General features: G+C 41.5%; 1 protein-coding gene across 1 annotated transcript in view; it reads right to left on the bottom strand.

Annotated features, from left to right (window-relative positions):
• The window catches only part of lrp1ab (low density lipoprotein receptor-related protein 1Ab), an 80,426-nt gene extending 56,069 nt beyond the window's left edge, over positions 1–24,357 (bottom strand). Inside the window, exons 1-3 of the mRNA XM_056423776.1 lie at positions 23,829–24,357; positions 12,228–12,368; positions 2,019–2,156 (exon numbers count right to left, since the gene is read on the bottom strand). Coding sequence (XP_056279751.1) covers positions 2,019–2,156; positions 12,228–12,368; positions 23,829–23,901 — 352 coding nt within the window. The 5' untranslated portion in view covers positions 23,902–24,357. The remainder of the gene's footprint in view (positions 1–2,018; positions 2,157–12,227; positions 12,369–23,828) is intronic.
• Positions 24,358–24,670: the final 313 nt, after the last annotated feature.

Below are 24,670 nucleotides of genomic sequence, written 5' to 3' on the forward strand. Positions count from 1 at the left end.
TTTCACTGCAAAGAGGGGAGCTCACAAGCGGCAATGCCAAACATTCTGGACACACTGCCGGCGTGTTAGTATGTGGTGTAATGGGTGTGTTTGGGTGTACATTTGCAAGAATGTGACTGAGTGTACGTTTGTATGCATGTGTGAGTAAATGCATGCATGACAAGCCCATGAGTGCGTAGGTGTGTGACCAATGCTTTATTGAGGACAGCTGGACTTGTGTCTACAGGGACAGGCAGTGCATGTTGTGATTAGATGACATCATCACTTGGTTGTGTAAAGGCTTGTCTCGCAGTGATAACCAGTGTGTGGGATACTAACACCCACTGTGAACAACTGTCCACTTCATTAGCCCAACAGTGCTCCTGCTCTGCAGGATGAACCATATCACACTTGAACGCTCTGACTAATACAGCTTTTTAATTTAGTGACTCAACTCTATGTACAAGACCTACTGAATCACTCAGTCTTTATCTAAGGAGTGGTTAAGGAAAACTCAATTGAATGGGCTTACTGTGTAAAGAGGAGAATACGATGGAGAGACATTACATTGCAATAAAAAATACTAATAGAATACACAAATCCAACATTGAAACACAAAAAGTAACAAGTGAAAGGGTATATAATATTAATTTCTTTTAAACAGACATCATGCTCACAAGTAAAACTAAACTATTTTTAATTATTCAAATGTACAATTGCCGATACTAAAGCTTTGGTTAATACCGTAAAATTAGAAGAAGAGAAGATGATCTGAGATTACAGACATGGTTTGGGAACCAGGCAGACACTCATATTCCAGGACTTTGGTCCACAAAGACTTGTACATATTTGATTAAATAAAGGATTTTGAGACTGAACGCACAGTGCATCAGTACTACAAGCAACATGGAGGGAAAGACAATTGAGGTGTGCACAATTGAAATTAAAAGTATGGATCCCTACATGAGTTCTTGCAAACCAGCAGAGCTTATTACCACTATATCAGAGAACTGCCTTGCTGAATACTGGGGCAATACTCTGTAGGCAGCCGGTCTTTGCTTCTTTGTCGACTGCAACAAAGACTGACACTATGGACCCAATATGTTCCATCGCTCATTCTTCTATCAACTCCAATTAAGAGTGGAGAATTTGATGAGATTCTTCTCCAGCTGCATCTGGGCTCAATACTCATCATTTCTAAAGGGATTTGCGAAATGGTGTCGTAGCAAGGCTGATTGATAAATTAATGCATTTTATTACCCTGAAAGATACATTTTATTGTAATTACACAAACCTGAGCAGGCCAGCTCATTAAATAGCCTGATAGAGGAGATTATTGGAAAGGGATTATAGTTTCAGAACTGGAAGATCAGAAGGAGACACTAGGAAGGAGAAGCTGGCTGATCATTTTTGACTCACAACAAAAGCCGACACTTTCTGTGGCGATAGAGAAATTGATGATCCTCATCTCTTCCAACTTTTTTTGCAGAAAATGAGATGCATGTGCATGCTTCTATGCGTTTATTACACATTACTAACTCTGCTTTCTCCCCGGAGTCCTTTTGACTTCACGTCTCCTATCTGCCTGATGGATCATCGAGGTCTGGATCGTGGAATATGACTACTACCAACTACGCCACGGCCCTGCTGAGACTCCACCCACTCCTCCTCTATACCTCCATCTGCCTGATAGATCGTGGAGGTCTCGATTGTGGAATATGCCTACTACCAACTATTCATACACTCTGTCATATTCATTGATTGTGTTGTTACTGTGTTTTAATTTATGTATAATGATTCTTTCTGTACACATTACATATATTACACCCGTCTATCCTGGAGAGGGATCCTCCTCTGTTGCTCTCCTGAAGGTTTCTTCCCTTTTTTCCCCCGTGAAAGGTTGTTTGGGAGTTTTTCCTGATTCGATGTGAGGTTTTGGGACAGGGATGTCGTATGTGTACAGATTGTAAAGCACTCTGAGACAAATTAGTAATTTGTGAAAATGGGCTATACAAATAAACTGAATTGAATTGAATTACCTCTGCAGTGAGGACCCTCATCCCAGCCATCGGTGCAGTCGGGGACTCCATCACACACTTTGCTCATATGGATACACACATCCAGGTCCAGGCAACCGTGTTCATTGACAGGACACTGGTTCACCCTGTTGTTTGAGCCTGGAAAACAGGAACAAGAAACATGTGAGGAAAAACACAAGTACAAAGCAAAATAGAGAAAGACTAATTTATGGATAATGGTCAAATTAACTTCTTTACATGCAAAATAAAAATCACAAGAAAATGTTTAAGGAATTAAATTGTGTGTATTTTTATGTTTTACACTTTCGATGTCATCACACTTGGAAAGATCTCAGTCAAGACCAAAAGAAGAAAATGTTCTTTACATCAAAAATGTCTTCTGGAAGATCGACCGGAGTAGAAAATAATTAATAGAACAGAGACGAGACACCAAAATACAGATGGGCATTAATTCATTCATTTATATCTGAGAAATCCTTGAGGACAGGCCCTCATTTGTAGAAAAAGTAGACTGTTTTATTTCCATCATCACAGCAGAACATAGACTAGAAACAGTCTCTACCCTTCATTCTCTAGCACTCTCCTCTGAGCCCACACTGCAGAGCCAACAGTTTGCTTTGGCTGTTATTCTTCTTCCTCCTCCTCTTTCTCTCCTCCACTTCTCTCTTTTTTTTGTCTCTAACATCTGCTAACCCATTTAAGAAAAACACTAGAAGCAGAGAAAATAAAGTTTACCCCCCTCACAGGAAACAATATGTCGAGTTCTGTGGGTTATGTACGGTGTTGAGATCATGTTATCTGAATTTGTGAACCCTGAGCTTCAAACCTGTTTCAGGTGCCTCCTTCAGAACATGTACAACGTCTTCAGTGCCTGAACATTTTTGTTGATTTTGCCCTTATTTCGGCCTCATGCATTTTGATTTGCTCCTTATCTGAACTGAGACTTGGAGCATAGGGGTTGTTGTACTGTAAGAAAAATAGTTTCGACTTGACAGTTAGTAGTTGTGTCATGTACAGCCAGTTGAGATTGTGTAGATTATAGGGTCTTATAAGAAAATAGAAAATAAATCCCTCGTATTCTTACAAGACATGCCATCAAATTAATCAAAGTGAGGATGTGCATGAAGACTTATGAAAGGAAGCATTTGCCTTCATGTCTGCGTTCCCTGAAGAAAACTGCATGCTTTCCCTCCAAGTCCTCTCTAACCAGTCAAGAGATTAGTAACCGCACAGATCATAAAATGGAACTCAGTGAAGAAAAGAAAGTACCTTAAAGTGACAAGCGGTTCCATAATGATCCCACCACAACAGCCTGAGTGGAAAATGTGCCACATTGACACCGAATAAGCTTCCAATACATCTGGCTCAGGGAGAGCTCGCCCATCTGGACGATGCTAGCATATTAGCAGCCCTCCTACAGCCTTGGCCTGTAAGCCAACCTGATTTACATTCAATCACCCGCCAACCTGGGGATTCAAAACTGCAGTCCCAAGAATATACTGCCATGCACATGCAAACCTGCAAAGTATTTATCATTTGTCAACATTTTTCTGTGAGTAAGTTAAATTGAATGTTATCTGAATGACGCACACAGCCCACATCTGTGTCTTTGCAACTATGCATACGTGTCAGTATATTTTACAGAAAGTGATGTGTTGAGGATTGAGCAGATGGATAAATAAACTGATGAACTATGTCTCCACTTTTTGGAAACACACTTACTGCCAGTGACACAACAGCCATAAAGAATTGTTTGAGTTCTACAACACAGTAATACCTTGGCAGGAGCTGAATCGGGGTCAGCAGCAGAAAACTAAATAGAAAGGACAATATGGAGGATTAAATAACTTTACAGGAGGGACAATGGATATGAACCCTGTTCATATCCATTGTCCCTGTGCATACTCTCTGCTCTAGTTTGGGAAGTTGTTGGCAGTGTATTACAATAAGCTCCCCTCATACTGGCAGTAGCCATTTCCTGTGTCATCTGTCAGTTGAAGCAGAGGATTGCTGTGCAAATCAGATGGTAAAGAATACAGCAGAACTTATTTTCATTTAAGAACAATGTTTAACTGCAGATTCGTTTTCAAACTGCTGTTTTGGTCCATGGTTTTAGGGAAAGATGCACAAAACAAATCATTTATTTTGAGCCAAAGTGAGATTACTAGTATCAACTAATCTTTGTGACAAACTTACCAAATGTCTCGTTTTAGCAACTAATTTCATGTTTTGTTGGTTTTGAAATGGCCAGCATGTTAACCGTAGTTTCCGCCAGATAAAATTAAGTGGCTTTTTAAACCAGTTTAAGTGAAATGGTCTCCTAAAAATGGCTTTGGTCACATTTAGCATATTCCTATCAGACTATTTCTATGAAAAGCAACATACACCTCCATATAAAAACTTCAAGACAGGCGCAAAGAAAGTACTGTAGCCCAGAATTGCATTGAACTCACAAACATGAAGGCCAAGAGAGACTCCTATCCCAGGGCTGATCACGTTTAGGTTTTGGCATTCGCCAATTGGCACTTTTCACTGTCAAACTGGTGGCGAGTATGTAAAGTCATTCATGATGTCTGCAGTGCTTTTACTGAACTGAAAGATCCTTATGTCAAGATCCCTGATGCTGAAGGCACAGCCAACAACAAGTTAGTTCCATGAATTTGGAAACTTCCATTAAGCATTTGGTTGTATAGACAGTGCAGATGTCATATTCCCATCCAAACTCTCTCCGCCTCAGATGCCGAGGAGAACAAGAATTTATATAACTGGGTTTCTATTCATGTTTAGGGAGAATAAACTGCATATTTATGGTTCTCAAACACTGTTGCTCAGTGGAAAGATGCAACTTTAAAAGACTCAGGGAAACATTAATAAGAACTAGTGCTGAAAGTGGGCCGCCACTCAACGGGACGCAGCAATGGCACTTCTACATTTCCCCATTTGGTATCCTGTTGACTTTCTCTTGCTCACCGCCACTTCTCTCAAGCTGCCAGTACGTTGTTCTACCGTCTCCATATCAGCTTCTCCTGGAGTCAAAAGTGCCTTACCACTCAACTTGTAAAACAAATGCAACTACTAGGATTTGTTTGAGACCAAAAGATATGATCCATCACCCTATGGCATACATTTCCTGCAATACTTTCAATACTTTTGCTGTTATTTTAAGTCTTTTGGAAATGCTTTTCAACTCTTTAAAAAGGGTCCATAACACAGATAGCTTGATAAAAACATAATCATCTCCATCTGTTAGGGGCCGCAACATAGAAATGTGAAACTACTTCTATTTTTTTTGCAGGCACCTTTCTGAACCTGTTTTCTCTGTTCGTTCAGAGCAGAAAGAACACAAATAACGTATAATGGAGAGGTTAAATTCCTAATTAAAAAATATGGATACGTGACACCAAATCTGGAATGCCCATTGATTAAAATATGTATAATTTGCCCTTTGAATGCCATTATCAGGTCCTATAGATATAACTTTCTTTAGGAATGAAGGAATATAATTATCACAGAACAATAACCAAATGTGCCCTTCACTGGGATAGCACAGATTCTTCAGTAAGTTTGGAAGCCTTGGAGATAAAGCACTGCGAGTGAGAACAATGTAAGAATCGTGGCAGTGCAGCGGATAAGAGACAAAGAAAAAAAAGAGGGAACATTACAACCATCACACCCATTAGAGGGCAGAGAGAAGATAATTACATTATTGCACTGAACTGTGTGATCAGCGAACTGATATTAGCATATCCTCACTGTGTCCTCAGGAATCTCATATATATATATATATATATGCAAGAAACGAGCACCGCGTCATCATAATTGAATCATAATGCAGAACTTGTGTTCAACTTTATTTAAACTCCATGTGCTCTTTGAAATGAAAAATGACTTTTCACAAAGACAATATTAAACTTTCTCCTGAGCACAGTGTATATTTGGGTAATGCATCACTACCCGTGTCACCTTCAAGTAATTCCCAAATACAGAGAACACTTATCCCTCGCTTGGGGCTCTTTAGGTAGTAAGGCTGTGACGTGGAAGAAAATCTCTCCCAATTTGTGCTTCCCTCAAACAACTCAACCTCTGGACCCCACCATCCCCCATCTCTCAGTTCCTGTAGTTATGCAATGACCTTCAATTTGGATCCCCTGTCGATCTTTTGTCAGTCGCATAAAAGCCTGCTTTTCTTCCTGCTCCCCGGGTTCCATTCCAGCCCCCGACTGACTCCCATAAAGTTTGCCGTCAGCTCGAATGAATATGTTGCATTGGGTGAAAGGCAGGTCTGCCCACTGACTAACTCTCCCCTCTCTGGAATCACACAGCAGCAGAATGCACAACAAGCCCATGGCCATGTCAAAACCCACGAGGCCATCGCAGCACAGAGGCTGTACAGTGCAGCACATGGTGCTCTCATTAGAAGACATGATACTTTTTCTTCCAAAGGATGAATATGAATCACAATAACATGTGGCTAAAAATGTTACAACTGCATTATACTGTGAATTGTTGTGCTTCCCTGCATCTAATTTCTCAAATATAGAAATTAATGACTATAGAAACCTGTATAAGGATAATTTGCTAAATCTATCTTTTGCGTACATACTGAGCATATATATGGAAAGCAGAGATAAGTGAATTATGATACACAACTAATTTAGATTTTTTTTTTTAACATAGAAATCAACTGACATTCATTTGATCCCAGATCCTCTACTACAAACAACAAAAGTTGTACTGAAACCATTCAAGACTACAAGTGTTTGACACTGAAACGAGAGAGCTTGGGTAAAGTATCACTTAAAGCTGAATTCCAGTAAAACACAAATCTATTAAATCTGTGCACCTGCTTGTTCAAACTTGTTATCCATGTCTGTTAAATGTGTTACCACAGAGTAAACTGGCCCTGTGTAAAAGGCACCGCAGCACATTTCCCTAAAGTAACATACAAAGAGGCCGCTAGCAAAAACCAACCAACAAACCCTCTGCGGGCAGGGGGGAAACTGTGAGGCAATCAAACCAGAGGAAAGACTTGATACGAGACATGAGGAACAGAGATGACTCGAGTCCAGCTTCTTTGACTGCTTTGACAGGCAGAGAGGAAGACGGTGGGAGACAGGAAAGAAAGAAAGAGGCAGAGAAGCAGACAGGGCGTGGAGGAGACAGCAGAGAAAGCGAAGTGGTGCCTGTGTGGCGTGAGAAAGCCCTGTGTTCTCTGTCTGTTGATAGGCTGGTGAAGCTGAGGAGGGCTCAGAGCCACAGACCAGAGGGATTTACAGGGCTTTGCTCCTTCCTCTGTGGTAGCAGTGTGTCAACCACTGCCACTACAGACCCTCCTGCCCCATCCATGGTGCCCCCTACTATTGCAGCTACATGACTGATTGTCAGCTAGGACTCCCCCACCCCACCTCATCTTTACAGCAAAAGCCTGATTTTACAGAAAATGGATCAGGGCTTTACAGAGTCCATTTCCCCCCTCAGCCTAAATGCTAATCTGCCCCTTTTCTCCAATACAAAGGCTTTTCCTGGAGGATCATCCCTTCTCCCCATCACTCCATGTCCTCAGCAGTTGTCCGTTCCTGGTCGTCTTGGAGAGGCTGCTGAGGCATGACAGTCAGATGGTCCGGACAAAGGACCAGGCCGGCGGGCGTTCAGAGGGGGGATCGGGGGCAAGAGATGGACAGATAACCTTATTGTGTGGCCACCTCAGGCCGCCGCATGGAGATGATAACTCAACCCACTGGCATGGGCTAGAGCGTGTGGGCCAAGAGACATGATATGGTTGCGGGGTAACAAGTGTCATACCACTATTTTGACATCAGACTAACTCTTTGAAGGAGTTTCCAATGTGTTCGTGCAAATTGTAAATTGTTGTTTTAAAAGCAAAGACATGAAACCACATGTTTACTGGAAGTGTAACATGTCAGTGTGTGTCTAAATATGAGCGTCCACAATCGTCTATTGTTACATTAAAGCCTCTTCAGCCACGGCTCCCTCAGTTTCATTATGAAACTGCATTCCGTTGTACATCCCCTCAAAATTACTTCCAAGTATTAACAAGGTCCATGTGTGTGTACCACTTCTACTCGCCTTTCGAGATGACTTTAGTGACAGCCTGACAAATGCAGGGAGTGGCTTGTCATTTGCAAGTGTTGACTACTTTGAGCTATCAGCTCATTTTCTCACCCTGAATGAAAGTGGAAAGAGCTGTGTGTGACGAGAGGGGCTGTGTATTTGCATGATTGAGATGCATTTCACCCCCTGCTTGAATCCCTCCCGTGAACATTTTCATGCTAAATCTGGGTCTAAAAAGCTAAAGAGAATTAGCAGCAGACAATTGTTGAAAACGGATCTTTGACGATGAAAGGGATTCCTTCATGACAAGCACTTCTCATGATGGAGAAAGTGCTTACATGCTAGGGCTTACTCTAACAACTGTTCCCATTCGCTGGCTCAACCACAGTGAATGTGGTTCACGCAAGAATCATAATTAGGCAGACTCTGGGTACAGACAGGGTTTTGTACAGCAACTATTCCAACAGAGATGCAAAATTAAATTACAGTTGTTACACAGCACTTTTAATTCCTGCATCATGAAAAAATGAAAAAAGTAACGGACAGTTCGGATTGATGGTGTACTTATCCAGAGCCATTGTATTATCTGCAGTAAGGCGGTCGAACCGCCCCAAGAAACAGACAGGAGTACCAGCACAGGAGCAAAGCAAAGAACTGCTGCAGACTGGGCCATGCTTTACCTACAACTCTCTTAAAGCAACATTCGTGTGTGACTTTGGTCTTAACAAACCTTTTAAAACCACCAAAGTCACACACCTGGCCTAAGTACTCCCATTTCAAGGCATGTTGAATGCCATCGACTATCGGTAATACACCGACTATGGATAATACCTCATACAGCCCCACTTCAAAAATAATACAAACTTTTATTTATCTATGTTTGTTATCCAATTGTGTTACTTTCAGAAGGAAGACTTCCCAGTCAGTACTTGTTTTTAGTACCTCTGGATAAAATAGTCCACACAAACCCAACACAGAAAACCAAACCAAGAATCCTCAAACCACTTCTCTTTGGCTCATGAGTCTGACGGTTTGTGGACTTCTGCGAGGGAAGCCATGAACAACCCTCACCACCTTTTCTCAATGCAAGATGACCCTTTAACGACATACCACAACTACCTATAAAAGCATGAAAAGGCAGCACTCCTGCACAGAGCACCAAAGAGTATATCCCCCTGAGGGCACGTGACAACCACTTCCTGAGCCCTAAGCCTGTATGTAATTAAGGTGAAATGGCTAGTCTGAAACCAATTGAAGCCATGCAGTGAGGGGGTCAGTGCAGTCCCTGGAGAGGATGACAGGGTCACAGCTGCAGACAGGGACCTGTTTGGGCAGACTGCTGATGGCTATCTTATTGTGGACTCGGGGCTATAAGGGATGCGCACACCAGGAGTCTGAGGGTTATGACGGCCCAACAGCTGACAACCTGTCCAGACCCCTACCTGCCCATTTATCATGCAGATACATTGATCTATACTTGTACCATTTCATCCCTGTGATGAAGTACAACCCCTCTCATAAACAAGCCCACAGGATAAAGGATTCCAACATGCACCATTGTCGCCTACTGCCATCTAAACCATAGCACGTCAGCGTCTCATGTGATGCAGCGTTACAACCCCACTACAGCGGCAGAAGTCGGTCTTAAGCTCCTCAACATAATTACAGCTCAGATAAATGGTTTGGGAACTACAGGTAAATAGACGTCCAGACAGTATGATACTGGAGTGCACTTTCTTCCAGTATGGGGACCAGATCAAAGATCTGATATGTAGATCAAAGATCCCCACCGAACAAAAGCACACGTTTACAACACCCACTTCTCCGACAGCAAGTGAATGCATGATCATCGTAAACAGAACAGGTGGCATTTACCAGATACAAAACAGGTGCTTCAGCCAAATTAGTTAGTCACTGTGTGGTTTCAACACTAGAATGGAATAATTAAAGAAGATTCTTACTTTAATAAATTCCCTTTTCCAATTATATATTATTTAAGAAACAAAGATCCATTCTTTCCAAGTCTTTACACAATGTCTTATCTAATCATCTTGGTGTTGGGAGATCTCGCACATAGATCGGCGTACAGCCAAGCTGCCACAGAGGGGAGGAATAGAAGCAAAGAAAGAGGAAGAAAATAAAAGGAGCACAGTTTTGCCTCTGTGACTGCTCTTTGTAAACCAAGCCTGTAGTTAGTAATTAACTTGAACTGGAGATAATGTCATAATTATAGTAGCCTGCACCACTCTAATTCCCATCAACATTAACACACAGAACTCAACTGTGGTCAGATTGCAAGCCTGAAAGAGAATGCAGCTGAGGAAAGAGCAGAAAATGAACAGACGACACCTTGAAATTTCAAAATAAAACACAAAACTTCGACAGCTGATCCAGATGTCAGTCCCCCTCTCAGAGGGATCAGTGTTTGGCTCGCCTTCATGTCAACCATTTCCTCAACGGCTCAGTTGAGAACAGCCTTGTTTACAGCACACCGGTTTCTTGTGAAACTTCCCAGTGGGAATGAAACCAGGCTGATGACCAGCAAACTATTTCCCCCCCGGTGAATGGAAAAGCAAGGTAACAAGAAAAAGAGTCAGAGCAGGATTTTAAATATCCTCCTCCTCCTCCTCCTACTCCTACAACTCAACTCAACTCAACTCAACTCAACTCTCCCATCTCCATCTATGCCGGCTCAGGCCCTTAGTAGCTTCATCTGCAGCGCTCTTTTCAAAACACGACTCGCATTCAATGGATGGATCAACTAAACGACTGGATAAAATCACAGTCTGGCTGCTTTTCATTGTGTTACTTAAAGGAGCCTTCCTGCCTTTTGACCACAAACGCATAGTGCTGTGCAAAGACAAAAAGTGCATTAATTGCAGAACCACAGATATTTATTATGACGGCTGAAGAAACTCAGATGAATAGAGAAGTACCTTAACTAAAAGGTAAAGTGACAGGCAGAGGAGAGCCCATGGGAAGTGGGTAATTGAGCAGAACATATCTTGATGTTCGAGTGAAACATCGCTCTCCATCTTAATGCTCAAGATGAATCACACCATTGTCTGTCACCAAATTACATAAGTGCGATGGAAAATGCAGTCAATTCAATTGCTTTGAAGAAGAGGGGCAGAAACTGAATGGCCATAGCTTCCTCGAGTGAGTTATGTCGGTCGCCACCACATACAATTAATTGCTCTTGTTCTGTGATTGCGGTTATCGACAGAACTACAATTGATCATTTTTTTCACAATATATTTCTCAACAATACATTTTTGCTAAATTCGCTGTACACTATATAAATAAGAGTCAAGCTGTTAGCAATGAATTCAGTTTGAATCAATAAAGAGTGACAGATAGTACATGTTCTGTTCAGCTTCACCTTTGTATGGCTCTGAATCTGAAACATCCCGTAACCCCCTCAACCTTTTTAATCCCCAATACTACATGTTTAGACATACTTGTGTTTTCACACACTATTTACAAGTCACTTATTGCTGGGTGTTAGTTACTATTGCCAGACAATAGTGAAAATGCTCGTGGCATGACACATGTAAGGTGTGGCACATGTAGACAGTAAAATCTCCATTAGAGCCTGCATATAAACATAGGGGAGGCTTTTACCAGAAGGTTTATGGATGGAATGAGAGGATGGAGTAGCTGACAGATGTGAGTGGCTGGGAAACGACTCTTGGTGGCTGCACGGATCCCACTAGAGTCCAGACAAGAGCAGACACATCCCTAAACATTCAGACTAAACACGGCCGCATAATTAGAGCTAAAATTCAGCAGAGCAGCCCGAGCACACACTGTGAGCCTGTGTCCTTCGTAGAAAGGCTATAACCCACCCTCTTATGCGGCCCCAAATTAAACCGTCTGAACATTGTGCTGTTGTCTCTTCAAAGCCCTTTAGAGATAGTCAATTTGATGTAATATAACAAACTTCATGTGCAGCAAAAACATCGTCCCGACATGAGGTATAGAAAATGTTCTTTGAGAAACAAGCACTCTCAAGAAGCTAAAAGCAGCGATCGCGCTCATTGCCCTGAACCAGCAGCTTGGAGGGAGCAAGAGATGTGAGGACACAAGCCGACTCAGAGACAGTTTGAGAAGTTACTTTCATGGAGGCACACTTACAGATATCTGGTGATTCGTCAGAGCCATCTGGACAGTCCTTCTCCCCGTCGCAGCGCCAACCTTTCGAGATACAGGTCACCTGGTCCTTACATACAAACTGCTTAGAGCTGCAGGTCTTGGGCTGATCATCAGATTTGGGGGCTGAAAAAAATAAAAATGAAAAAAGTTGATGCGTCATCACAAAAAGCAACTGTGGCTGGAAATACTTTGCAATTCTTCAGCACCCTAACAAATACCAGGAAGAAAGTGAACGTTTCCTATCCATGTGTTTGAGATGTTTTTAAGCACTTTCCAACAACTATTGAGGGAAGAATCTACAGAGGAGATGTCCAGCTTTTAGCAGCATCAATTTTAACTGAGCAGGGCTAAATAACATGCAAGGGTCAAATCAAGTTTACAATGATGTTTTTGTTTCAAAAGACCCACAGGCAAACTCTATTCAGGAAAGAAGAAAAGAAAAAAACATACAAGTTTACAACCAACAGTGGTGCCTTTTAGTTCTGGCGCTTGTTTGTTATTTCCTCTCTTCTTAAGGACATCTCATTTCTTTCCTTTTTTTATTACTCTTACGGTGTTTTTCAACTTCTACCACAGAGGCTCTTTCATGTGTCACAGAAAAGACATAACTGGACATTCAATCACCACCGAACCCATGGGAAAGTGCACAGCTTCTAGTTCTGGGCAGTAAGTCAGCACAGAATTGTTGAGTTGGACCACAGGCCAGCAGCAGCTCAGCAACGCTCATGAGCCATCAGCCGTCTGACACGCTTCAACTCAGCCACACAAATGGAGCTCTACCTACATGGTGTTGCATCTGTCAACACTTGATTAGTCATCTATAAAATCTTTTGTTGTGTCTAGTGATGGCGATTGCCTTTTACTTGCCCAGGTTTAGACCCCCTCAATACAATTGCGGTTAATCAAATGTATACATTTAAAATCCTAAACTTAACATACACGTTTTGATAATGAACCTAGTGTTCAGGTAGAAAGTAGTTTAAATGAAAACTGGTAACACTGAGGTGAATTTTTTTTATGCATGAGGGTTTAAATGCTTCAAGCACCATCCACGGAATTCGATTCATGTATTGGAGTGGTGGCATGCATTTTGGACGTTTATTCAGTGAAATTATCCTTTAAATTAAGCACAATGTTACAACACTGAAAGGTTGTATGCAACAATCGAGAGTAAGCTTCTATTTCCAAGTACATTAATAACATAATCCTTCACTAAAGCATTCAGACTAAAATCCAACCTAAATACAAATAAAAAAGCTGATATTCTATTGTTAACTTTTCTGTCAGCATAAGGACAAATTGAAATACATTTTCCTTATGCGAATGGACAAAAATGTTCCAGAGACCACAAAGGCCACTTCGGCAGGAGGTTGCTGTAACTGTACTGTTGTGCAGATTTGCTCCGGGAAGAGCGGCACCAAATGTCTCATTGTGATTCTCTGCAGGGACGGAGCCCTCTCTCGCCCTGGATGACTCGCCTCCCTACATAATTGGCAGGCAGAGAGGTTTTTAGGGTGGGGGTGCACCGCAAGGGGGCTGGGATGTGACTGAAATCACAAGAGAGCATGAGGCTAGTGTATCATTGCAATCACGTTCCCTTTGAGTCTCAGACTCAGGGCTCTGGACCCGGGTCTTCTTTCATATGACAGTGCAGAGTATTTGTAAGCACTAAACGCAAAGACTTTTGAGTGTCATGTTTTAGTAAATACAATTAGAAGCTGAAGGGGTTGCAGGGATCAGATCACAGCTGTCCTTATGTGAACAACACCTTGATATTTGAGGAGATTATGAGACAGGGTTTTAAGATGCACAGCATTCGCTCCATTCTTCTCTTCACACAATGGTAGGGGCAAGGCTTATGAAACGAAAATCAAATGTACGCAAGAATGAGATTTAAATTCAGCGACAATGCAGAGTCCGTATATCAAATGTCATAAGAATGTGACAGGATATAAAATGCAAGATGAGAGTGAGACAGAGAGCTGCAGGAGAATGGATAGAGACCAGTAGAGACCAGTGACTAAATCAGTTTAGAAGACAGCCCCCCCCCCCCCCCCACCCCACAAACACACACATACAAACCTCAGTGAAGGAATGAGAGAGAGGCTAGCAATGGCTGGAGGCCAACTAATTACACTGGGATTTGCTTGTGCTTATATGTTGCCATCTAATCTGTCTAAACAAACAAACAAACAGCCACACTGACGTGGCCCTGAGCTGAAATGAGTGAAAGCATTGAAACCTGACAGGCTGCTGCTATGTGAAGGCATTACCTCGACCTCGCTGGTCCCAGCTGGGCTGAGCCAGTTGTTCCCTCGGAGTAGGCATAAAAATGGAAATAAAACATTGTGGGTTCTAATTTTATCATCGCCTTAGACACCAGCATGAAACGGCCGCAGAGGGGAGAACCTCTGAGCCTAATTGGAGGTTGTGGCAGAGGAGGGGTTAGAGACCGGGCCGGCCTTCCCCCTCAACAGTCCTCTTTCAAAGCCCTCTGAAATATCTCAAACAGAGATGTGAATTGTTAATTCAGCCTGCAAAGACGCCTTTTTTTCCAACGTTCCTGCCAAAATGCTGAACATTTTTTGAGGGTCCAAATCAGGCTAGAGTGTTAAACCTTTTGAGTTCACTTTTACCTACAAAAAAGGACTGAAGACTTTTACCTACAGAAAAGGACTGAAGAAGGCTTTTAGTGAGTCTCCTGGGATTGGCCCAACAGCAAACACCAAACCCATTGAATCAAGGAACATACTCGACTTACAAGAACGCTTCTCAGGCCAGTGTGTTCGTCTCCAACCGAGTCCCCTCCTGATAATGCCATTCCAACTAAAGCATTTCCTGCCACAGCTGAAGGCAACTCGATCAGTGCTGTGACTAAATGGTAGGAAATCCCACAATGATCGACTCTTCTCTCCACAAAAAAGAAATACATCTCACAATCTGTTGCTCATTATCAAGCTTTACAAGTGTTGGTATACACTTGAAACACTGCTCTTTCCACACAAAGATAACCTGAAACAAACAACCAGCCCCTGAGTATCTATTAGAGCACAAATACATTTAATTAGAGAAGAAAATGAGAAAACTAACTTTCACACATTTAGCTTTTGAAGAGTTTTGAATTTCACACCATTACACAAAAAAAACTACTTTGAACGCTCAAGAGGAAACAGAGTTTATATTTCTGAAGAGAAATTACACAATGTACGAATATCTTTACTTGGATAGTTAAAAAAACAAAAACAAAAAAACATCTGTCTTCCACAAAAAACTAAATGTCCTTCTCTGTCACTCTAATGGAATTACAATATGTTGCATGGACAGTGGTTTTATTTGAAGATATATTTACAGGAGAGAGAGTCCTTGAGAGGACTGTAAATACCAGACAGCCTGAAGAAATGTCTTGCGATTTTTGTCCATTAGACACAGTTGTTTCTATTCAACTAAACCACTTAACGTTTCTTCATTGGCTATTATTTGTAAACATAGAAATTCAAGAACACTAAATCGGGAAGAGTGATGTAAAAAAAATTAGAAATCAGACCATTTTCCTTCTTTTTTTTTGCATTATACTATCAAATTATGAAATAAAAATGAATTAATTCAGTTTTACTGACCAAAGAAGATCTATTAGAGGTTTTATCGTGGTTATCAAGAACTGAAGCCAGTGCACTTGCTCTTTTTAGGTGCTCCGAGGGGAGAATAGAGGTCGTATGCATGAATGTGTAAGATAAGCTAAACTGACGTACAAGCTGTTATCACTAAACGATTCAACAAATTCACAAAAACACATTACACCACACATCACTGAGTTGCTTCCTACTATGTAGATGCCTGGACTGCAGTTGCTGACTTGGTTTGACGTTGAGCATACTGCCAGTTGTTTGGAGCACACACTGGATTTCCTTATGCAGGGCCACTGGAGCTCTGCGCTGTCCAAACAGAGCCCCTTCGCACTGCGCATGGCAAAAGACATTCAACACACGCAAATGAGCAAATGCATATATGCACACAGAGCCCAACTCTTATAGAAACACCCCTCCTGAGAGCCGACTAAAAAGTACTTTCAAGGCCATCTTTTCATTTGCAATAATACATTCAAGCTGTTTTACTGTTATGTAATTTACTAACTTTTGCAATAAACAATCACAAAAGGCCCAAAGCAACTCTGCGAGATGGAACAGGATGGGAATGTGAGTAAATGGTGTTGTGGCACTAATTCAGCAGCAGCCAAGTGATGGAGGCCTCCAGACACCGTCACCAGCTGGGACACAACACTGACCCACTCCCCCCACTCCCGCCTCCACCCCCCGGCCCGCTTCGATCCGTCTCTCCCAATATGGCCATCCCTGCTTCACAAATCAACTCCAGATCCATGGAGCACATTCCAGCACCTTCTAATTGTTTTCATGTGTTCACATTGGTTTTCAAAAAGAAATTGTGTTACAGAGGAGCAGATGGATTCAAAGACACAAAACAGCTTTGCTTTTGAATTCAAGGGAAACAAACTTGTTGCTTTTTTACTCTTTGCCGTATAACAGACTTCAGCTTCCACGCTGCACCACACATCCACACTGTTCATTTTTAAATGTATTGTGTGTGTGAGCAATAGAGCAAGACCTGCAACCTTGTAACTAAGTTTGGAAAATATAACTTTGTCCGTTTGAATAACTAGCGAAAGATCACAGGAATACCAAGGAGTATCAAACACAACATTGTAATACTAAATAGTGCAATTATACTCTCCTATTTTCAGTAACTAACAACTAACCTACTTCCTTCACATGCATGCTCAGTGCACGTGAATAGTCATGTGGTACGGACAGTGATGGAACGCCTTTGAAGACGAAGATAGTTTTTGCAGTAAAACACGGTTTTAAAATGGAAACGCAATTGTTTTCTTGTAGACTTAAGAGTCCATACAAAGGGAAACACAGGCCTGACTTCATGCCACACATTTTATAGAAAGTTATATAGGTCTGTAATAGTTATTGTTTGCCACACAACACAATCCCTGCTCTACCCATAGTTGCATGTTGAAGTGTCCTTGAGCAAGACACTGAATCCCAGTTGCTCCCCGGGCGCTTCACTGCAGACCACTGCTCCTCAATAACTAAGGATAGGTCAAATGCAAAGAAGAATGTCCCCACTCTGGGATCAATAAGGTGTACATTCTTATTAACAGTGAAAAAAAACATCATCCAAATGCACACATAAAAAATATATATATTTTATTTCAAGCATGCACTGAGCACATCCTAGTATTTAACCAACCCGACTACCAAGTGGATCATTTCTAGGCTAAGCAATAGTCAGAGCATGGATTTTATTAAATCCTGTTAAAAGATAGCAGCACCAATGGGAAAGAGAAATGACTTGCATGAATGAGCAAATAAATTGGACAATGTCTGGGTAGAATGGCAGCGACAGAAGAAAATGGAAATAAATCCAGAACTGTTTCTCATCACCCATCACTTCTCCCCTTCATGATCCTTCATTGTGGAAGACAGGTCTTCAAGAATGTTTCAGGGAGTGAAAAAAGCAAACCGACTACAGAATGTAATTAGACCCCTGAGGTCAAGTTTGAAGTGATTTCTCTGCACTCAGTTTAGCCTGGATTTCAAAGCAAGAACTCATGCATTATATATAACAATTAAAACCAAACAAGGACCAAAGGGAAGTGAAGGAGGGCAGAGGGAAGTCGTTATTTTGAACGTTGCGCTGTATTAATTATTCACATAGAAAAAGACTATTTGTAACCAAATTTGGAGCCTTTTAGATGAAAAATAATGGTATAAGAAGGTAGAAAGTGTGAGGAAAAATATATATAATGTAAAGCTCTGCCTGGGCCACAAAAGAAGTGCAGTGCCCATCCAGTAAAAACAAAAACATAGCTTTGCCTCAAGCCTATAGCCAAGCATTGGAGCACTTTAACCAGCTCACGGTGCACATTCATTGTCCACAGGCAATTCATCTGATCCACACACTCTTTTTTCAAAGAGGTTGAACTTGCATAAACAGCAGAAGACAGAGTTGGAGTTAGTGCCTACCATGCGCCTGAAAACCTTGTTTTGTGTCATTGCACAACAAAAGGGTGCAGCTTTGACCTCAGACCTGGTGAGGCTCTGCAGGACGTCACAGGCCAGGGCAATAAAAAGAAATGCAGTAAAAGACGTACCCTGAGTGAGTGTGATTGATGGACGTAAAGATAATTGTAAATAGGTCTTATTGTGCATTCTACAAAGCTATTCCACACCCGCCCTGTAGGATCTGCATCGCACAGCTCTGCACCCATGGAGGAAAAGTAAAATCAGATTCAGCTGTTATGAAAACAGAATATGCGAGCCATAAAATGAAGGCCGGACCACATTAATTGAGGCATTTACTGCAACTTGGAAGACTGCATAAGGCTGCCTTGCCTTCTGTCCTCTCAATATACCAGGGAAAAAAACTACCAAAGTTACAGGAATAATAATTGAATACAGCATGTTATTAAACAAGGATTTACCTTTAGCTGAAGGATGAAATGTTTGTGATTTAATGAGTCGATCTCTATGAATCCTTCGTTAGATTCATTCTAAAGGAGACGGGAATGTTCCTGGCTTGACAATTGCTAGGACTGACTCCAAGAATACACAAATGAGATGTCATCCACTTCAGAACTTAACAGATGACTTCTTTGTTCAGCACTGACAACTTAAAGCTCATCTGTGTGATACATAAAAAGGTTTCAACTTCACATGAATGTTCCTGAGATAGCATGCACTAGGAGGGATTTAATTCTCACATGGTATGATCGTCCTACAGTATTGTTAAGAACCAAATTTAAGTGAAGAAGAACCAGAGTGCATCCAACTAGTTCACAGTCACGCGGAGTAGAGTGTTGCACCAACATGCCGTACTCCCAGTTTTAAGCGTATTCAGGCATAACTTGGCATTCAAGTCCAACCTCACAGCAATGCTGCCAGCCAATAGGCATAACCAGATGGGCACACACATTAACGTGCGTCGTTAAGGGGCTACGGCTTGGTTGGAGGAACTGACATAAGTTCCATCAGAGTAGTTTGGACCAGTTCAAGATCATGGCAGAAGATGCACATGCACATCCTGGCCCAACATCCAGACCCCTTTGGCCTTCACAAGGAACAGCAGTCACATTAAGCCTGCCTGCTTTGTCAGCCTTAAACAATGGACACCTGAAAATCTTGACCCTGATGTGGAATAGTTCCCCAATGACTTTGAGGAAAGAATGCGAGGACCTGTTTGAACATAGATAGAGTATTTAAAAGACTTATCTTTACTGTGTATATAGACAGTAAGTGTTGGTTTGAGCAGCTGTGCTGAAGTAAATCAGACTTCATGATCATCAGATTAAAAGTATTGAGTTTGATAGAATTGTTGAGTTTCTTTTCCAAAAATCCTTTATTGCAGTAGCTTTGTTATTTATATCCTGATATATTAAGTTTGTCAATTGAAAAGATATTAATGCATTAAATAACCACAAAGGTCTGTCTGTTTCAGGCGGAAAATGGTTGATCATTATCTAATACAATACTGTTACAATATATAGATTCTTTATTTCAGTACTACATGCTTTTTTATTTTGTTATGTCCCAAATAGTAATAGGTTTATACTGTATACGTAATAAAAATGACCATATTTTTGAAACAACAACAAACAAATGGTTATTTGCATCAGTCCCTGATATTGTAATCTTATCTCCATAAAGGTCAGTCTCCCCTATGACCAGGTGAGGGAGCAACTAAGGGTCCATGGGAAAAAATCAATTCTCCAGTGGAGCGCAAAGTCACCATTATGGGCAACATCTAAGGTGTACATGAGGATGACTCGGTAGAGCCAGGAGGGGTCAACATGAGGCATCAGGTGATGAGTTCACCATTAATGATGTAGAAGGAAAACGGGAGTCACAGGGCCAGTATTCTCATAGTTGTGCCAGATGTTGGGCAAACGTTGCAACCCTCTGCAACATTTGAACAACTCTGTGTACCCTCTGTATGAAGTGCCATGTGACCCATCTAAAAAGGTGTGCCATCATGTGTCATGTTAAAAAAGAATGAGAATTTCTAAGAGGTATCATGATATTCTCGACAGAAAGGGAAAACAGCAATGCAGAGCAAGCCTGGCTATATCACCAACATTAACCCCATGAATCCCACATCGCCGCGTTAACACACACTCCCTATTTTGTTAAGGAAGCAGATCAGTTCCTTTTTGGGGTCTTAGGAGCTAAACGGCGTAAACAGTGATGTAGCTAGCAGAAAACACCATTTACAGTCTACCTCTGCTATCAACCAACACCCTTTCATCTGCGGTCTCACGCCTTCAATATGTGGGAACAACATTGAGGACATTTATGTTCATCTGGTGTTACCTTCTGCTCAGTTGATTGCAATGCAGCGCAGGAAGTAAAGGGATACAGAGGGGATCTTTACTTCTACAACAGTCAAGAATCCCACCATCTGGTCATACATTTTCACAAATATTTTCTCCGAGACCAAAATGCAAAACACCTGCACACAAGCTTTACATTAAATCTCACTCGGAAGCCAAAAAATGTGCTCAGAACTGGAAACGTTGGCTAAATTTCTATCCACATATTTTATGCTTTTTTTGAATCTCAAATTATTATGGGGCTCATCAGCTACCTGATAAGAGTGCATGAATAGACAGCCTGAGGCGTACATAGTTATAATGACCACTCCCCTGTGACCTCCACTTGGAGAGGCTGAAGAGGGCAGTCCAAACTCTATTCGCTGTTGAATTTGTTTGAGGGATGCTGCATTTTTCCAGCAGATGTTTCCAGTGGCAGTTCTGAGGAAAAGGTAAAGTCAGGTCCCATTAAAAAAGGTCAGGCAAATAGAGTGTAGGCTGCTTAGGAATTCAACCTCTTTAGCCTCCGACCTACATTTACACTTTTTACCAGCGCATTTATTTTGCCTCTAAAGGTTGTTAATATCCCCTACGGAAGCGCAGTGGTCATGAAGTTATCCAAGGAAGAGGTCTAAATGGTATAATTCCAAGTAATAAGTAAATGTGGAGAAAAGGACCATTTTTTTATATAAAATGTGGAATGCAATTTAAAAATACAAATGACTAAATACTGAAATGCTATTTGCTCAGCTAAATCTTAAATTGACATAGCTAAAATAATGAATATTTACTGCAATGTCAACGTGAACTGAAATGATTAGTTCATAGATTGTTAAAATCTGAAAATTAATCACTATTTCTTCAATCGATTAGGATTGCAAAAAAACATTATTTTTCCCAATTCAGAAAAGTAATAAATGTCTGCAACATCCCAGATCCTGTTTTCGACCAAGAGTAAATGTCACCCACAACCATCATCACATAAAACTAAATAAAAGCAGCAACTCATCACAGTTGATAAGCTGCAACTTTGAGATGTGTTGGCATTTATGCTAAAGATGACTTAAAGATTAATAAATGATGATAGATTCCAATTATTTTCCTGACGATTGATTCTAGAACAGATTCATCAATATTCAAGCCAAATGGCAACTATTTTTATGTTCCAGCTTCTCAAATGTTAGAATGTCATGATTTACTTTGTCTTATGTCAAACTATTACTTAGTTAACTGCTAAAATAATCTACAGATTAACCAATGATAGATAATAAAAAAGATGTCTTACTTGCATCCCAAAAAGCAAAAAATCTAATTAGTCATGTTTCTTCGTATTCCCCATTATAATCATAGCTCAACAGCACTGAACTGTAATTTATCAGTATGAAAGAGACAACACCTTTAAGTGGAACAATAATACTGTAGTCAATGCCAAAGATCAATAACAAACAGAAGAGGTCTGTCTAGTGTTAAATGAACGGCCTTTTGAACTTCCTCACTTAAACGTTCCATTCATAAAGTCAGACTGTGACCCGTTGTTGATCCAGGACAAATCCAGTCCAAGTAGCTGGTCTTAGGGGTTCCAATCAATCACGTGACCATTTCTATCATTTAAGACCAACACTGCTACTAATAACGTAACCCACATCTATCATTTACATCAATGACTCGTTGTGATGTAACCAAGTAACAATGCCAGTTACAGAGTATCAAACACTGACTCGAGAAGTTTATTCTGTTCACCCGCCCTCACCCCCAGCTCTTAAACTGGTCCCGCCCCCACTTCCAGTCACATCTAAATTGGATTAATGGTCTCCCTGTATCCAGATGTTACATACTGATGGAGGAGGTGGGAGGAGCTTGCCCACTCTGTAACCTCGGCTATGGCTTTCACTCTGATCCGCCTGCATCACTATCTGATCGAACTTACATAAGACCTCCCAACTCAGAGAAGGAAATGGGCTATTTTTTATAAAATACATTAAGATTAGCAGTGGGAACATTAAGGTTTTAATGCTCAAAGAGAGAAAATAACTGTCAAATTGACATTGACAAATATGGATCCATGGGCTGTCAGGTTTCACTTCTTCCACTGTTTTACATTAACAATATAATATGGATGACTAACAATACATTCCAGAATATGGCAATGTATAGGCATGTGTTTTCTGGTTAAACCTCAAATCTAGAATAATATTGATGTAACTGTAACATTAAATATTGAATGTGGCAAAATATTAATGCAGTAAAAAAAATAGCAAAGGCTATTTTGTACTTTGAGCTTTCCCTTTAAGTGTTCAAAAAAGAAAGACAGGCTGCCCGCTCAACAGGTCTCCAATGCATGGTCACAACACCAATGGTGCATTGGATATATTATTATTAATAGCAGGGATTCGGGATAATTAGGGATCTCCATGGATAACAGGATAACTATCACACAGTCCCTGGCTGTCACTAATACATTGTAGTTCCCGGCCAGCTACCGAGGCTACACGTCGGGACACGCCGCGCCATTAAGATTACACCTTTACGCGCAGACTGAACTGTTGTGTTCATGTGGGGTGAGGAACAGAAAACAAACATGAAAGATGATCTGAACGAAGGCTCCCGTAGGTTGGATAAGGAACTCAAGCCGGCTAATTATTTTTCTTAAAGATCAACAGCACGTTTGGTTTGAATGGTAGCCATCAGCTGTGGTCACACAGACAATATAGGCTACATGAGCAATTGCATTTGTATTGGGGGGGGGGGGGGGAAATGGAGAAAGGATTATAGCCATTTTGTCGCAATCAATCAGAAATGGTGTCGATTTGTGGAAATGGGTCGTTCGTCCAAGTGTTGCTTGCTACCTGCTGGATTTTCAAACAGTGAATACCCTCACTGGCTGCCATCCTCGCAGGCAGGCCCATTCGGTCTGCTCAGACAGGAGCCCTGCTATCAAAAAAAATAACGCAGACTGATTTTACGCCAAAAATAATCCACGCGCTTCTAGTTTGTGCGGTTCTTTCTCCGAATAAAGATGTTCCTAAATATCAACCTCTTCCTCTGAAGGCAACCTATTTGCGAGGTTGGCTCCAACTCTGGTGAACATACAGGCCCATGCACAGATGCTTTGCAGGAGAAGAAGAAGACAAAAAAAGTGGTCACGCTTTCTCGAGTAATTACAATGCAAGAGAACACAACAGGCTTCTTACCTACGGTTGCACCGTTAGGAGATATGATCTCCAGGCACAGTATACATCCCAAGTAGAACAACCTCATCGCCATCTCCTGAGCAATGCTCGGTGGCACTGCTGTTAGAAAGGAATAGAGGAAAAGTTGGCTGGATTTCTTAAACCTAACAACCCGATCGACCACCTCATCCGAACCCCTTCAATGGTCCGGGTGCGATTGTCCGTTCGGTTGCCCCCTCCGCCGGGTGGCCGCTTCAGACGGGCTTCAGCAATGGAAGGAGACTTGCTAAAGCCCGGCGAGGCTGGAGGCAATGCAGCACCACAGTCATGTATATTTCTAATTGATTATATGCATTCAAACATGATGCACAGTGTAACCTCTCTCTCAGTGCTGGCTGGGCTCTCTGTTTCACCACACCATGCCACCACAATCGTCCTCGGGAACTGCAGCCGCCCGCTCCGTTCAGCTCATTCCGTGTCAAACTAAAAACAAAAATTAAAAAGTAAAGGCGTTTTTCCCCTCAGAAATCCGATGCCTCACTGTGCTTGTGTTTGCATGAGTGGATGTTGAATCTCAAGCTCCAGCACTGTGAACGAGCCCGTGACGTAAGCTCGACTCCTCCAAAAAAAAAGGGGATAACTAAGCGGCGAGCACCGTCTGCGCATGCTCTAACACACCTCCTTTTATCCTATTTCATGCGCTTTCTCGCCAACCGTGGAGGTGGGAGAGAGAGGCAGCTCCCCCCTGCAACTGGCCCTCCGATCAGCCATGTTGGCTCTATATTTCAACATAACCCTGGTTATTATTTTCTCATAACAACACGAAGTTATGAAGGGTAATGATAATACTGCAAAGTCAATGA

This window comes from Pseudoliparis swirei, chromosome 9 (assembly GCF_029220125.1).
Source record: "Pseudoliparis swirei isolate HS2019 ecotype Mariana Trench chromosome 9, NWPU_hadal_v1, whole genome shotgun sequence".
NCBI lineage: Eukaryota > Metazoa > Chordata > Actinopteri > Perciformes > Liparidae > Pseudoliparis > Pseudoliparis swirei.